The following is a 16547-nucleotide window of genomic DNA, read 5'->3' as shown; positions in this document are numbered from 1 at the left end:
AATTGGTTGTCTCTTGCCCTTTGGTATTCTCCCAGTGATTGATTTAGTATTCATCTTGTGATTGATTTACTCCTCTACACGGTGATATAATCACCCTACTCACTTATTTATATTCTTGCAAACAAGTTGTAGCAAACTCTTTAGTGTAATGAGAATTGAGAGCTTGCCTTGTTGTTTTAAGTTCATCTAGTAGAGCTCTTTAGTGTTGCAAGTGTGAGAGCTCCTAAGGATTAGTGAGCTAGCAAATTATGTTTCAAGAGATCATAGCAACTAGAATTATTAGATAGGTGGCTTGCAACCCTTGTAGAGCTAGAGCAAGTTTGCATTTCGCTATTTGTTATACTAATCAAATTGCTCTAGTTGATTTGTAGTATTTTAAATAGGCTATTTACCCCCCCCCCCTCTAGCCATATTAGGACCTTTCAACGTTCTCGATCATCGTCAAACCTATATGCATGCAACATATGAAAGAGATGATTTAACACACCTATAGGCAAAGCACAACTTAACAAGATTCATAACATCTATGGATAAATCATATTTTTATGAAGCTAACAAAATTGGTTTGGCATTTTCTGATTTTTCTATAATTTTTTTTAAATTTTGCAAAATCTTTCTTTTTATAGAAAAAGAGAAAACGAAAGAAAAGGAAAAAAAAACTTGTATGGGCTTGGTCCATCCCACAACGAAGCCGGCCCAACATGAAGGATTCAGTCCAGATAAAAAAGAAGAAGCCCAGCTGGAGAGGCCAACTCGGTTCTAGATATTTTGCATCAGGAACCCCAATATATTTTAAAAAATTAATATTCTCTTACCTTTTCTTTCTCTCTGGAATCTTTACTCAGGTCGATTAAGGCAAATAGATCGGCATACTGAGGCTGAGCACGATACCGATCTGGATTCGGGGTTGGACCAAAAAATAAGCTAGAAGGAGGTAGAAAAAAAACTATGGTGAAAATTTTGCCTCTTTATTATTAAGTATAGATTATAGAACTTTAATATGCACCTTGACAAAAAGATGCGTTTTTAAGAATTGATTGCTATATGTAAACACTTAAACACCAATAGATAGATGACTGATGCTACTAAAGAGTGGTAACCGTCGTCCATCCATATAGAATTATAGATATATACGAGAGTATATTCATATGTTTTAGATGTATATTGCAATTATTTTATTTTAATATTATAAAAATTGATGGGTATGTTGCATATGTTGTAAGTGCTTCAGAGGCATGTTGCAAAAGTTTGTTCAAAATGTTTCATCTATTTTTAGAAATATATTGCAATTGTTTTTTAACTGGATGTTGCATATGTTTCACACATATGTTGCAACTGTATGTTCCTAATATTTCAGTTGTATCAGTCTTATGTTGCAGCAAGTGGTTTTCATGTTGCAAGTTGCAATTGTTTTTATTTGGGTGTTTCATGTGTTTCACACAGATGTTGCAAGTGCATGTGTAAATGTTTAATCTGTTTTTCTGACGTATGTTGCATTCAAATATTTTTTCATGTTGCAAGTGTTTTATGTTGTTCGTCTGGAAGCGAGCCGAGGGGTCGACGCACAGGGCGCGGGACGCGCTAGGGGGGCGGTGGACGGGGGTGCTGTGGGTGGGGGCGCACCGAGGTAGTCGGAGAGTCACCCGCGTGGAAAGTCAAAGAGTTGCCCGCATGTCGCCCGTGCGGAGAGTCGAAGAGAGAGGAAGGGGTTAGGGGAAGGACCGGCGGGCTCAGAGATGGGGGCGGAGTGCACTCGTGGGCGCTGGGTGAAGGCGGACGGGGGCGTTTGGACGTCCGAGCGCTAAGCACTGCGTTAATTCAAGCCTAATTAATGGAAGCTTCTAGGTGTAAATATGACATGGCAGTTTTGTAAGCGCTAAATATTATATTTGGATTTCTCATGTATTGGTTTGTATGTAGAAATGTTTATCAGGTTTTAGAAGTTTAGAGATATTTTTATGGTTGAATGCGAGGCGTTCACTGGATTTTTATAACTAGAAATGATAAAACTGTTTTAAAACCACTTAACTTTTATAAGAGTCCGGTTGTAAATGTCCGGTTAAATTCGAGATCTTTTTTGGGCCATCAAAGTTTGTGTACAAGGCCGCCGAGTCGTATGTGCCGGCCCAGGCCCACTTCTAATAACATTTCCTTTCTTCAGATATTTAATCCCCTTATCCGCACCGCAAAACAAATCGTCGTTCTTTTGCAGTTACCTTCCAAGTTCCAATGGCCGCGCAAGCCATCTCCCTCTCGCTCCCGACGCCGCCCACCCACCACCACCACCATGCCAAACCTCCACCCCAGCCGCTCCACCACGCCCACTCCCCTCCGCCTCACCTCCTCCTCAAAGGCGGCTCGCTCGCCGAGGCGCTGCGAGGCGTGGACTCCTTCCGCGACGGGCGGCTCCTGGTCTCCCTCCTGCGGCAGTGCGCGGAGCTCCTCCACGGTGACGAGGACACCGAGCGCGTCTCCGCGGCGCGTCGCGTCGCGCCGCAGCTGCATTCTCTGGCCGTCCGCGCGGGCCACGCGCGGGACCCGCGTGTCGCGTGCGCGCTCGCCGACCTCCTCGTGCGCCTGGGCCGCGGGGCCTCGGCCCGGCGCCTGCTCCAGGAGGCGACAGCGGCGGAGGAGGAGGAGGGCGACGACGACGATGACGCGGTGCTGTGGAACAAGCGCGTCGCCATGCTCGCCGAGGCGGAGGAGTGGGGCGAGGCGATCGCCGCGTTCGGGGAGATGCGTGCGCGCGGGGTGGCTCCCGACGGGTACGCGTGCGCGCGGGCGCTCCACGCGTGCGGCCGCGCGGGGGCGCCGCGCGGGGGGCAAGCCGTGCACGCGCACGCCGCCAAGGCGGGCCACGTCGCCGCGCACCCGCTTGTGCCGGGCTTCCTCGCCGGCATGTACGCCGAGAGCGCGGACGTGGGCGCTGCCAGGCGGGTGCTCGAGACGGAGGACGCGCCGCCCGTCGCGTGGAACGTCGTCGTCGTCTGCTGCGCGCGCCTCGGGCTCGTGGACGACGCGCTGGACCTCGCGCAGCGCATGGCGAGGTCGGGCCGGCTCGACCTCGAGCCCAGCCTCGCGACGTGGAATGCCGTGCTGTCCGGCTGCGCGCGGCATGGGCGCGTCATGGAAGCGTTCGGCGTTGTTCGGAGCATGCTGGATCAGGGGCTGCGACCGGACTCCAGCTCCATGTCGAGCCTGCTCAAGTCTGTGGCCAGCTTGGGGCTGCTTGCCCATGGCATGGAAGCCCATTGCTTCTTCCTCAGGCACCAGCTCGAGCCGGACGTGTACACTGGGACGGCGTTCGTTGACATGTACGCCAAGTGCGGCTGCCTCGAATATGCCCAGAAGGTGTTCGACACGCTGGAGCTTAGGAACATCACCACATGGAACTCACTGGTTGCAGGGTACGCGAACGCTGGTCAGTTTAACCATGCACTGGACCTTGTGGAGGAGATGAAGAGGAACAGGCTTGATCCTGATGTAACCACTTGGAACGGGCTGATCAATGGTTATTCGATGAACGGTCTGAGTTCACAGGCTGTGCTGCTGCTCCGGCAGATCAAGGCGATTGGTTTGACACCCAATGTGGTTTCTTGGACTTCGCTGATCTCTGGGAGCTGCCATAATGGAGACTATGAAGATTCCTTCTACTTCTTCAATGAGATGCAGAAGGACCATGTCCAGCCCAGCGTGGTTACCATGTCGGTCTTGCTGAGGGCTTGCGCAGGGCTTGCTTTGCTGAAGAAAGGGAAGGAGCTGCATTGTTTTGCTCTGCGAAGAGCGTATGATCATGACATGGTTGTTGGAACAGCACTAATTGACATGTATTCAAAGTCGGGAAACCTGGCAAGTGCAAAGCGGATATTCGAAAGGATTCAGGAGAATAATTTGGTGTCTTGCAATGCGATGCTCACTGGACTGGCAGCCCATGGGCAGGGCCGCGAGGCAATAGTGCTGTTCCACGACATGTGCGATTCAGGACTGAAGCCAGACAGTATAACCTTCACAGCACTGCTTACCGCTTGCAGATCCATGGAGTTGATTACTGAAGGGTGGGGGTATTTCGATAGCATGGAAAGCAGATATGGCGTGACACCAACAGTTGAGAACTATGCCTGCATGGTTGACCTGTTGGCAAGGTGCGGTTACCTCGATGAAGCAATGGACTTCATCAATAAGTCACCATTCAAGTCAGCAGCTAGCTTATGGGGAGCCCTTCTAACCGGTTGTGGAGTACATGGAAACCTTGCTCTTGCCGAGGCAGCTGCAAGGAAATTGTTCAAACTAGAGCCTTACAATTCAGCCAACTACTTGCAGATGGTGAACTTGTACGAACATGAACAGATGTTTGATGAAGCTGAGAGCCTCAAGTATGCAATGAAAGCAAGAGCACTGGATACTCGACCTGGGTGGAGCTGGATACAGATTGAGCAAAGTATCCATGTATTTGAAGTCGAGGGGAAGCCACATCCAGATACTGCAGAGATATATGAAGAACTGAATCGTTTGGTTTTTCAGATCAGAAAGGCAGGATATGTGCCAGACACTAGCTGCATAGTGTATAACGTTCCAGAAGAAGAGAAGGAGAAGCTGCTGCTGAGCCATACTGAGAAGCTAGCTATCACTTATGGGTTGATCCATTCAGACGCAAGCAGGGTGCCCATCAGGGTGATCAAGAACACCAGGATGTGCAATGACTGCCATGAGGTGGCCAAGCATATCTCTGCTCTATGCGACCGGCAAATTATTCTTCGAGATGCCGATAGGTTTCACCATTTTACAGATGGGAAATGCTCTTGCAATGATTGCTCGTAAATAATGAATGGCATATAATGTAAAATGTTGGATTATCCTCTGCAAATAGTAGATTGAAGATGTAATTCCATTCAATCAGACCTGACAGCTGAATTGCAGAAGAGTTTGCCAAGAAACAAAAGCGCTGACTATCCCTGTGAATGAACAAGGTAATGAATCAACGGATCACCACGGATCATTGGTTCCGTTACAGTTCCAGTTAATCAGTAACCATTTCTGCTGAACAAAAAGGAGAAATGCTGACATCTTTATTGCTATAGGAGAATTTCTATGCCTAAGTGAAACTGAGAATAACAAGATTCACTTGGCAGAATCAGAGCTAACTTGTACAGAAACCTGTCTCAGATGCACTAGCCAGCTCTGTACATGGTGATGGCTGCACATCAATTGCACCGCCACTGACGGATCGGCATTTCCATGGCCCAATTGACGCACTGCCATAGAGCTTTACATTTGAGAGGCATATGTTACTGAAAACTGAGTTCCTGATGCCCCGTATCAGCCCAGCTTGCCGGATGTTCTGACCCCAAACATTCTTAATCATCACGCTGTTGACAACAGGAAGCGCACTTGGGTTGTAGGATGCATCAGGGTGGCCCCCAACATCACCGGCGATCCTCAAACCGTACCGAGCTCCATTCAAGGTCACTTCGGAGACGGTGATGTTCCAGATGAATCCTCCCCTTCCTGAGTTGGTCTTGATATGGATCCCAACACCCATGCTGAAGAGATTCAGGTGTTCGACAAGGACGTTCTCCACGCCACCAGAGGTCTCGCTTCCAACCGCAAAGCCAGCAAATGGCCCGGACCCGGTTATCCTCCGGATGGTGATGCCGGAGCTTGGACGGCCAAAAGCAATGCCATACTCATCCCAGCCACTCTTGATGGAAATCAGGTCGTCACCCACGGAAATGTAGGAGTCCTCGATGCAGACATTGCTGCTTGAATCTGCAGGTGCACGATAATGCAGATGTAACTTCATTAATTGTCAGGAATACACAAATTTTGCTCAGATTTATTTACAAAGCAAGTGAAGCGTCTATTACCTAGATCGATTCCATCAGTGTTTGGGGAGTCATGTGGTGCCAACACAGTAACGTTTGCTATCACTACATTGCTGCAAACACACACATGAAGTGAAGTAACGCTCATTTAGAAGGGCTGTGGTTACCCTTTTAACTGTCTGGCTGACATTGGGATCAACATCAGTGTTCAGTTAACCAGATGTCTGTAAGTTGTGTATCGACTTTCATGCTAATTTTATTGCTTAATTAATGTTTGTTCCTGAAACTACTGCTGTAGCCTGTCAAGGCGGTAGCTGAAGCCCTGCTGGCTGTGGAACAGGAACAGGCAAAAACAAGCTATAGCAGTTGGACTGAAAAATGATGGCTCCCCTCCCTCTTTGTAACGACAGGCGATCCATTCGCAGTGCTCACCTGCAGTAAACCGGGTGGATGTTCCAAAACGGCGAGTCCTGGAAGACGACGTTGGAGACGACGACGTCGGTGGAGTACATGAGCTCCAGCAGGTGCGGCCTCGTGAAGGGCAGCGTACGCTTCTTCCACATGTCCCACCACACGCTGCCTTGGCCGTCAATGGTGCCGTTATCACCTGTCCCAGAACGATGAACTTTCAGCAAGTGATGGAGGAGTGGCAGGGTGGCAGTGTATGGAAGAACCTGTGATGAAGACGTCTTGGAGACCATGGCCGTGGATCAAGCTCATGTATCTCCCGCCAGGCAGCTCGCGTCCTCTCCCGTACGACGGCAGCGGGTCGATGAGCGGCCAGCTCGACGTGTCCTGCTCCACACAGGCTTAGCTCGATGGTAGCAAGGCATGGCGAAGAAGAAGAAGAAGCAATGGCCGTACCTGGGTGGCCCGGATGACGGCGCCGCGGGCGAGGAAGAGCGTCATGTGGGAGGTGAGGTTGAAGGGGCCCGTGAGCCACACCCCGGGCGGCACGTACAGCAGCGTGCCGCCCCGCGCGCCCCGGCGGCGCTCGATGCTCGCCACGGCGCGCGCGAACGCGCCCGTGTTGAGCGTCTGCCCGTCGCCGCGCCCGCCGAAGCTGGCCACGGACATCCACGCCCCGCGCCGCGGCGCCGGCCCCGACCAGCACGTCTCCTGCGCCCCCGCCGACGACGGCAGCAGCAGCAGCAGCAATCGCCGCGAGCAGGCGCAGCGCCGGCGGCATCCCTCTTTCTTGGCGCAGGCGCGCTAGTGGCTTGGCTTGTTGCGGTGGCGGTGAAGCGGGGAGGAAGGAGGCGACGAGCAGGAGAGTACAAGGCGCAAAAGCTGCTGCGTCCCTGCTTCTGGGTGGATGTAAATGCGGTTGTTGTTTTGCCTGCATCTGCAATTGACAAGCTCACAGCGCCATGGGTTGGTCCCCTGTGCTTGAGGATGGCAGTGGCAGTGGCGGTGGCAGTAGAACACTGGTCACTGGCACGCCAGCGTCGGCAGACGAAGAGAGCCTGTGTGTGTGAGCTGGCGTCGGCCCCATGGCTTGTGTAGGATCCAGAGGACAGAACACAGTCGTCGTCCATTCCCAGTTCCAGAATAAGGCCCTGTTTAAATCGAGGGCTAAAATTTTGGGTGTCACGTCGAGTATTACGGGGGATGTTTGGCTGGTATGGTTGTGGAGGAATTTAGATGGTTTTGAGGAATTTGTAAGAGAAAAATATTATTTCGGATGAAAAAAGAAGCGGATCAAATCGGGTTTAAGGGCACGCGAACGGAGCCTACATGGGGTGTCTTATGGGATGTTCGGACAAGGCCCTAGTAAAAAATAAATTACAGAATCCGGTAGTAATCCGCGAAACGAATTTGTTAAGCCTAATTAATCCGTCATTAGCATATGTGTTAACGTAGCACCACATTATCAAATCATGGATTAATTAGGCCTAAAAGATTCATCTCACAAATTAGTCGTAAACTATGCAATTAGTTATTTTTTAGTCTATATTTAATACACCATACATGTGTCCAAACATTTAATGGGATTGGGAGTAAACTCTCTATCTGTCTCACGTTAATAGTAGACCAAAATAACTTCACCTCTAGCTTTTTTTAGTTTGATGACTAAATTGTATATAAAATATTATCAACATTAATATATTTATTATAAAAATCATTATTAATTTAATATACCTATTAGACATCATAAATGTTAGTATATTTTGTATTTATTTGTTTTTTAAAAAATGACTTCTTGAAAAAAGCAAAATGTGTAGTTGTAGTTATTATGGGTCGGATTTACATCCCGCAGTGCATTCACGTCTTTTACAGTTTATTTACAGTACCAGTTTTCTTTCTGTGCAAGTGCAGACGTGCAGTGATGGTACAAATAAATACAGACGGTACCGCGTACAATGGTAGACGTGGTCCAAATACGAAGCCAAACCACCGTGCTCCAACGGCCATTGCTGCCGTGATTCAAGCGCCGTTACTGAAACCAAATCCGTCGTGCTGCTGCATGTAGTTGTACGGGCCCGCTCAGATGGTTGTTCTGCTAAGCAAGGGGATTAAAGTCACCTTACTTGCATGGTTGCATGCAGCACCTGCTGCTCCCCGCCATGTGCCCAACAAGAAGTAGCCCGATCATTTATGGTCTTAATTGTTAAACCAACTACCATAATATATTTAACTACTCTGTTGTATACGATGTTCATTCTCTAAATCATCGTTTAGAAAGGTATTTATATAAAAATCAGTTTTCTATATCTTTCTATCTCCGACAACTTCTCTATATCTTATGCGCGCTCTAGAGAGTCATCCATGTTCTCTATATTTAGAGATCTAATTAAAGAAGCTACCGGAGATTGTTTTTTTACCAAAAATCTTTAATCCTATCAATTAGTTATAATATAGAGGCTCTTCAAGTTGCTCCAAGTCATTTTATCTTTCAAGCTACATAATTTTTGTTATGCATATAGATATGTATTATGTTTAGATATAAAAAAATGACTTAGAATTTAGAATTGATGAAGTATTTAACTAAATATTCCAGCACGCTGCCACAAGTTCTCAAGGATGCTAGATAGCACAGAGCAGAAGAATGTTTTGATCTCGCCAAGCGCCTGCAGTTCCTCACCATTCAACAGTAAAGAGACTCACCGGTAAGTGAGATAGTTCCTCTGCAGTCGACTCATGCTGTTCACTTGATTGTTTCTCTAGTTTATAAGTCGGTTGATGCTGTTTTATTGTGAAAAAAAAAAACGATTCAACGGACACTGGTTGGTGAGGCTGATGAGCATCAGGCCCACCTGCTAGTGGCAAATTCTCTACAGTGAACTACCGAGAATGCACCGTGCACGGATGCCCACATTCATATCTGTGGGTGCCCGTCGATCCCTACTCCCTAGCCATGAAAATCAGTAAGGTTAATGAACCATGTGCCCCTATTACTGAAACGCTGTAGCCTGCAACCCTGCTGCATCATCGCAGCTGCAGATCTTGCCCAGCTGCAGATCTCTGAGAGGCTTTTGGGCAGTGACCACCACCACGTTTTTTTTACTGAACGTTCGTCCTTGGTGGTTGTTTAGTTCCCAAAATTTTGTAAAATTTTTTAAGATTCTCTGTCACATCGAATCTTTGGACGCATGCATAAAGCATTAAATATAAATAAAAAATAAAACTAATTACACAGTTTAGACGAAATTCACGAGACGAATCTTTTAAGCCTAATTAGACTATGATTGAACACTAATTACCAAATAACAATGAAAGTGCTACATTATCATTTCCCAAAAAATTTCGCCAACTAAATAGGGCCTTGGCTGTGTAAGGACTTGGATCTGTAAGCGCAGAAACATGCAGTGCAGTGGAGGTATAATAATAACGCACATGATATAATTTTGAGCCAAAGTACAGACTATTTAACTTCTGGAAAAGCAAGAATTGCATTCTTTCAGTATCCTGCACTGCACATCCTACGGATCTTGCTCTGCAGAGCAACATGATGGTTCTTCAGCCCAGCGGCCCTGCCCCAGTAGCAATCGGCTGGATTGGATAGAAGATCGGTCCGGGGACATCCCAATATGGACCCAGCATTTAGTAACTCTCATCGATACAACAGCAACTACAAGTCTACAGCAAGGCCGTATAGGATGATGAACAGACGATAAACATGCAAATGGGCAGCACTGCCACCGGTAACCCTACTGACCGGAGAACCAAAATTAAGGGCATATATAGACAGGCAACGAACATCAACTCCTTTTCTTAAGTACCAGCCGCGGGGGCCACCATGGATGGGGCCAGCAAAATCCGGCTCAAGGTAAAAGGACCCCAACAACACGTATAACCAAGCAACAAATGGAATCAACTCTTGTCGCCTGGAGACGAGGAGGGGGAATCGCCGCTGCCAGCCTGCCACTGATGCCCGGCTTGTCATGCTGGAACTTCACCACGATGCACGTGATGTTATCGCCGCTCCCGCGGGAGAACGCGGTCTCTGTCAGCTTCCGGGCTGCTGCCTCGGGTTCCTCCTCCATCTTCACAAGTGAAACCGCATCCTGCGCGAACAAGATGACACTGGTCAGTCAAGTATCATAAGAAGGATTGAATGCACCATTAGCAAGACGCCCAGTAAGGGAAGCTCTAGATATTTTTTCCCGACACGAGAAACCCGAATTTCATTTACAGCAAGGATCGTCACAGCAGTACATTCAAACAATACTAACGCACACAATACCAACATCCTCTGAGCACCAAGGGCTCTGCAGGTGAGGCAACACCGCAAAACCACCAAAAAAGCTACACGCTTAAACCACCTCAACATACAACACACTCAGATATCAATGCCAGCAGTTGAAAACAAGCTCAGATCCTATTGTTCTGAAAACACACTAAGATACCTACAATTTTGTTTCTACAATGTGCAAACGATTACAGCCAAGCCAAAAAAAATTCCACTCAAACATGAGGGCGCTTTTTATATCTGAAAAAAATCCACTCAAACAATTTTTCAAACGATTAAAGGGGCGTAACCAGTGCAGAGAGCTCCATGCTCTGTGCGGGGTCTGGGGAAGGGTGTCAGTGGCAAGCCTTACCCTCACCTGTGCAATGCGAGGAGACCTGCGACTCGAACCCGGGACCTTCCGGTCACAGGCGGTAAGACTCTATCCGCTTGCACCAGGCCCGCCCTTCAATTTTTCAAACGATTATAGCATAATATTTGAAAGACTGTCTAATAAAATACAATCAAATTTATGCGCTTTTTATACAATAGTAGTTATTCTAGCCAATACAACAAAGAATCACTCTAATTGCCAAGAATTTGCATAACTTTTGTGCCTCTAGATATTATGCAAAATGGAGGTAGTAGAACGTATAGATTGGTTGCTGTAAATGCTTAAAATGCAGCAGGGAAAAGAGGACAAAAGAGGAGGGGGGGGGTAAGGTGTTCATGGAGAGACAATGAAACCCTTTGCTTATCAGGACATCACACACAATTACAATAATCTATAATTTTATATTTCAGGCCATAGATCCATCTAAGCTCCAAAGGCCCAACAAAAGTTAGAATTACTCCACTACTGCAGATGCTCACGAAGAAAGCACAAAAGAAGTGATATCCACGCCTCTAAATAGGTCAGAGATGTATATCACAAACTAACCTCATTCGGAACCACATCCCACAGCCCATCACTAGCTATAATTAGGAACTCCAACTCATCATTTATTTCTTGTTCCTGACCCAAAAAAAAAAACGTGAACAGATTAGGCCTACAATGCCACAGATTACATATAAGACATGAAACATCAGTATTAAAATAAGGTGCAGATCAAGTTACCTGAATCTCAGGGTCTGCAATAACAAATTGTTTTAAGAGACGGTTGCCAAATGCCCGAGACATCGCAAGTACCCCACCTACCCTCCAAGTTCCTGTAGAAGTCAACTTGCCACTATGAGCAACAAGAATACAAGATCATGCCAAGGATCGTTTTGTTGAATCATGAAACATGTAAGTGTACTTGGTGTGGTTATTGTAGACCTTACCAGCCCACATAACTATCCCACCAGCACTCTCAATTCGTTTTCTCTCATCACTTCTGTTCGGCTTGTGATCTTCAGAGAGCGCAATAGCTGTGAAAAGGAGGCAACACGATGTTTTACAAACAGTTCAACATACATCTGGATTATAGACAAGACCTGCCACAGCAATACAGATATCCCAAGGATACAGGAAGAGAAATAATGGTGCCCATGATACCATTAAGAATTACTCGCACCATTTTGAGTTTATATCCATATTATGCTGTGTGAAATAACTTGATACATGCCCAACAAGCGATTCACTTAGAAACCGAACACTTAATTGGTCAGAGCAATAATATTTTACTATAAATACAGTATTCTTCACAAAAATTACGTTCTCAAAAACTAATTCGAGCAAAAATCCATCCGCCCTAAGGCATGTAATTTTGATTTCATTTGTAATGTTTTATTGAAGGTGACATACTGAGCAACATGTTTCTCACAAATTTTTCAACTTTTTACACAACGACCAGCTTAGAAAACTTTATAAATCATAATGTAGTATCATATCAATCAGTATAAACAAAGTCCGAAGTCACTAATGGTACTAAATATGCAATGATTCATCTCTTAAATTTCTGATATAGAAGACTCTACATGCTGACAAACTGGAAACAGACAGCAATCACAAATACTCAATGAACCAAATCATTTTCATCTAAGTGGCAGATAATTTCCAAATAAAAGCACCTTTGCCAGCCTTTGATATAACAGCCCTTGAGTCTCCAACATTTGCCACGTAAAGATGGTCACCAACCATCACTGCTGTTGATGCCGTTGACCCATCATCTCTATAAGTATTCCTTTCAGCATCCAAAAACTCTGAATCGGTCTTCCTATATGTTTCACCTGCAGGTTGCCATTAATCAGGTGACGACTGGGGGACTTAACGGTCAATGATAACTGTAAATGCTATGTGCAATATCATACTTATTGCTAATTTTGTATTTGTCATGAACTCCGGATGTTTCATGAGGTTCTCAAACAAGTGCTCCTTCAAATACTCAGCAGCACGTGAACCGCCATGACCTGCGAGAATATAAATGCTTTAGATAGATGCACTGAGAGACAACAGGAAGTCTAGAAGAACAAATCTCTAACCATCAAAAATTCCGAAGAGATTTATTTGTTTATCATCAATTTTAGATGATTTTATATCATAGAAATCTTCCATGCTTGCCCTTTTTCCTCTAAAACTTGAATATCCACAATTCAGCATTCCATCAACACTGCAAATCAGTCAAACACGAACAAGACTTATTGTCAATATATTATTGACAAAAAATCGCACATATCTATCATGAAATCACTAATAGGTTCTGATATATAAAAACTAGCTAGTAATTATCAACAAATGGCTCCTCCTCGAACAGAAAAGCAAACTATACATATCATTGTGTCTTATTGATAGAACGGACAAAATTGTATGAACAACTTGATACTAAGAACTGTCATTTATTTCTTACATACTTAGTTGAGAAATTCATATTCGAAACAACAATAAGGTCAGGATTTGACAGAGGCATTTGTCATGATTAATACAGAATCTGAAAACAATAATGACTTACTAAGAACTAGTTTCTAATTTGTATTTTGTTGTCATGCATGTAACGTAAGATGTTCACCCTCATGATGTCTTTAATTAATTTGCCTTTGTTAAGTCAGAAATCTCTTGAGCATGTTGTACTATGACAAACGTCAAAATCTCATAGACACGACGTCAATCAAGCACATGGTGACATGGATGGTGTACCAGCATCTCAGGGATACAGGTATAAACAAAATCATGTATTAGCACCACGTCTATTTTTTTACCTCAACATATGAAAAGAGTGGTCGAGCTAGCATTTTAGATCAATCTGTAGTTTGACTTATGAAGAAAAAAGTGATGCATCAAATTCATGATGTGCTACACAACGAGCATAGTTTTAGTATGATATGCAGCAGTTTCCGCATTTGATTTTGTTCCTGATGACATAATGTGCTATGAACTAACTAGCAGTTAGCAGAACTTTAATACATTATGCTTGTCAACAATTATTTTGGGTGCTGCTTTCTAATAGTGGCTCAAATTACAATTTGGGAGCTCTCTCAAAATCTTCTGTAAGCTTGAGGTCATGGTCTACTGGAACTATGTGCAACTGTAAATATGGAAACCGATGTGATATTTATGCTTATAAGGACCCACAAGCCACGTTGGGTGCATTTTTAGTGACGATTGCTGCCCTTTCATATAACCATTTGAAACAAGAAACTATGGATTACTAATTTAGAAGTGGTGTATATTACAGTTAAAGCTATTTTCTTATTTGCATGGCACCATATTAGAATTAGCATCCGTTATGGTGGAATTTGTTAGCACACCAGCTCATAAAAACTAAAATTAAACAAGGATAACCACCAAGCTACCATTCTAAATACAGTTCTGGATAAGATGGTTCTCAGGAAGCTACAGTGGAGAATGCGCATTCGACTACTATCTGAAACGCTAAAAGCGCCAACATCTATTTCATTTAGTGTATTATAGACTATTTGATCTTGTCCGCATGCAAGCTACATGGCAGATCTAAATTAAATGAACCAATGAGACCGCCAATAGAACCGATCGTCTGAGACGTCAGCTGCAAAGAAGGGCATTGGGCAGCAAGCGTTACCTCTTCCATCCTCCGCTCATGTAGCCGACCTCATCCACCCTCTCCCGCTCCTTCTGCCTTTCCCTCTCCTTGTCCCTCTTCTCCTTCTCCGCCCTCTCCCCATCCTGATCCATCTCCCTGGGAGCCTCCACAGCTAGCACGGCAGAAGCAGCAGGAGGAGGAGGAGAGGCAGCCTCCTGCTTCGTCTCCCCTCTTGCCACAGCGACGGACGAGACCTCGTCCTCCTCGTCCGGATGGGCCTCCAACTCAGTGCCCCCCACAGCGACGGCAGGCTCTGGCGACACCTCCATTCCTCCGTCCTTCACCTCCATTTCGCCGCCCTCCACCTCCACCTCCATCTCCTGCACCCCTGCCGCCGGCGCGGACGACACCTCCACTTCAGCGCCCCGCATCGCTGTCTCCGCGGACAAGGCCTGCTCCGCCTCTGCATCCACTAACTCCTCCTCTTCCACCTCGCTGGCTCCCTCCTCCTCTTCCTCTTCCTCCTCCTGCTCCTCGCCTTCCGGCACGGCGTGAGCAGGCGGCACCCCTCCGGGCCCCACCATCATCTTCCCCCCGGCACGGAACCGGCGGTGCTTCAAGGGGTGGCGCACGCCGAGGCGCTTGTCGTGCGGCGTCGGCCTCGCCGAGGGCCTCGCGCTGACCACCACCACCACCGGCGCGGGAGACGCCTCCGACGCCGCCACCACCGATGCCGCCGACGCAGTGCTCGCCGCCGCGGTCTCCTGGTCCTGGTCCTGGTCCTGGTCCTTCACGGCACCATCGCAAACCATCTAACTCGCGGCGGGCACAGACCCTAGCAGCATGAGCATGAGCAGCAGCAGCAGCATCAGATGCGAAGCGAGCACGGCGCGCCGGGGCCAATGGGGGGACGGGGGCTCACCTGCGGGATCCAATCGGGCGGGTGCGGAGGCGACCGGATCGGGAAGGCGGTGGATCTGCGTGCGATGGCCCTGGTCCCTGGATTTGAGTGGGAGGTGTGGGGCGGTGGGTGTGAGCTGGAGGGGAGGGAGGGGAGTGATCGGGGGAGGGAGAGAGGTGAGGTGAGAGATCGGATGAAGCCTGCCGCTGGCGCTCCTCCTGAGAGAAGAGAAGAAGAGGAGAAGACAGAAGCGCCCAGCACCACCTCCCACCCTTCTCTTCTTTTCTAATAAATATTATATTATAATACGTATTAATATAATTGTTATAATCGTTTTGTTTGATCTAACTATTTATTTATTTTCTGCTTTTTTATATGTGCGTACGCGGCTCGAGGCGTGAGCACCTGGGACTCGGGCGACGGGTGGGGTGTGGGAAACTCGGGACTGACGTGTGGGACTGTGAGCCATGGGGTCCAGGTGTAAGAGACACAGGAGTACTGCGTTTGGTTGGGAGCGTCAGGGCGGCGTGGCCGGGGTTGCCCACGGGATCCGCGGCGCCTGCTGGAGGCGTCAAGGGGTAAAATGTGTGTTTGTCAAAAAAAAAAAAAAAAAAACTGGGTGATTTGTGTGGGCCGGGATTTACGTATGAGCCATACATCAGGAATGTCGAGAGACGGCCCAACTGCACAAGGTACTGTTGCGTCATGCCATGTGATCAGCCTGTCCCTGTCAGTTTCTGCCCATTTTCTTATACGAAACAAAACATGGTGCCATAGGAATTCTGCAAAAGTTGTAAGTTTTCAAAAACTACGAAACATATATAGTGCACCTGTATATGTTCACCATCATACCAATTAAGTTCATTAACTAACTAATTCATTTTTCACTCAGGGGCAAAATCGTTATTTGACCCTTGATTTAGCACGTTAAGTCCCAAAACTAACGGAAGTCAAAGTAACTAAAGATCACTTTCGGACCAAATAGGTAAGTTCAAAAATAAAAAGGCCAACAAAGTAGGCCAAACTTTTTTCTAGGACAAAATAACTATCTCTTTCTTTTTTTGAAACGAAATAATTCTCTCTTACAGAATTGCAATGAATTTTGTTGGAATATTTAGAGCCGCCTCACAAGGATTCCCAAAACCTCGGGATCCCACGCACCTTCAAGGTGATGA

The 16547-nt window shown here is 46.6% G+C and overlaps 1 protein-coding gene and 2 pseudogenes across 1 annotated transcript; 1 reads left to right on the top strand and 2 right to left on the bottom strand.

Annotated features, from left to right (window-relative positions):
* The first annotated feature begins 2229 nt into the window (after positions 1–2229).
* Positions 2230–4821, top strand: LOC136513822 (pentatricopeptide repeat-containing protein At4g01030, mitochondrial-like). The gene has a single exon (XM_066507798.1). The coding sequence runs from the start codon at positions 2230–2232 to the stop codon at positions 4816–4818; it is 2589 nt and encodes an 862-aa protein (XP_066363895.1). The 3' UTR covers positions 4819–4821.
* A 102-nt stretch (positions 4822–4923) lies between these two features.
* Positions 4924–7218, bottom strand: LOC136513823 (probable polygalacturonase; annotated as a pseudogene).
* A 2918-nt stretch (positions 7219–10136) lies between these two features.
* Positions 10137–15627, bottom strand: LOC136512211 (probable protein phosphatase 2C 52; annotated as a pseudogene).
* Between the last annotated feature and the right edge of the window lie 920 nt (positions 15628–16547).

This window comes from Miscanthus floridulus, chromosome 16 (genome assembly GCF_019320115.1).
Source record: "Miscanthus floridulus cultivar M001 chromosome 16, ASM1932011v1, whole genome shotgun sequence".
In the NCBI taxonomy this organism is placed as follows: domain Eukaryota; kingdom Viridiplantae; phylum Streptophyta; class Magnoliopsida; order Poales; family Poaceae; genus Miscanthus; species Miscanthus floridulus.
The sequence above is the reverse complement of the archived record's forward strand: the minus strand, read 5'-3'. Positions and strand labels throughout refer to the sequence as shown.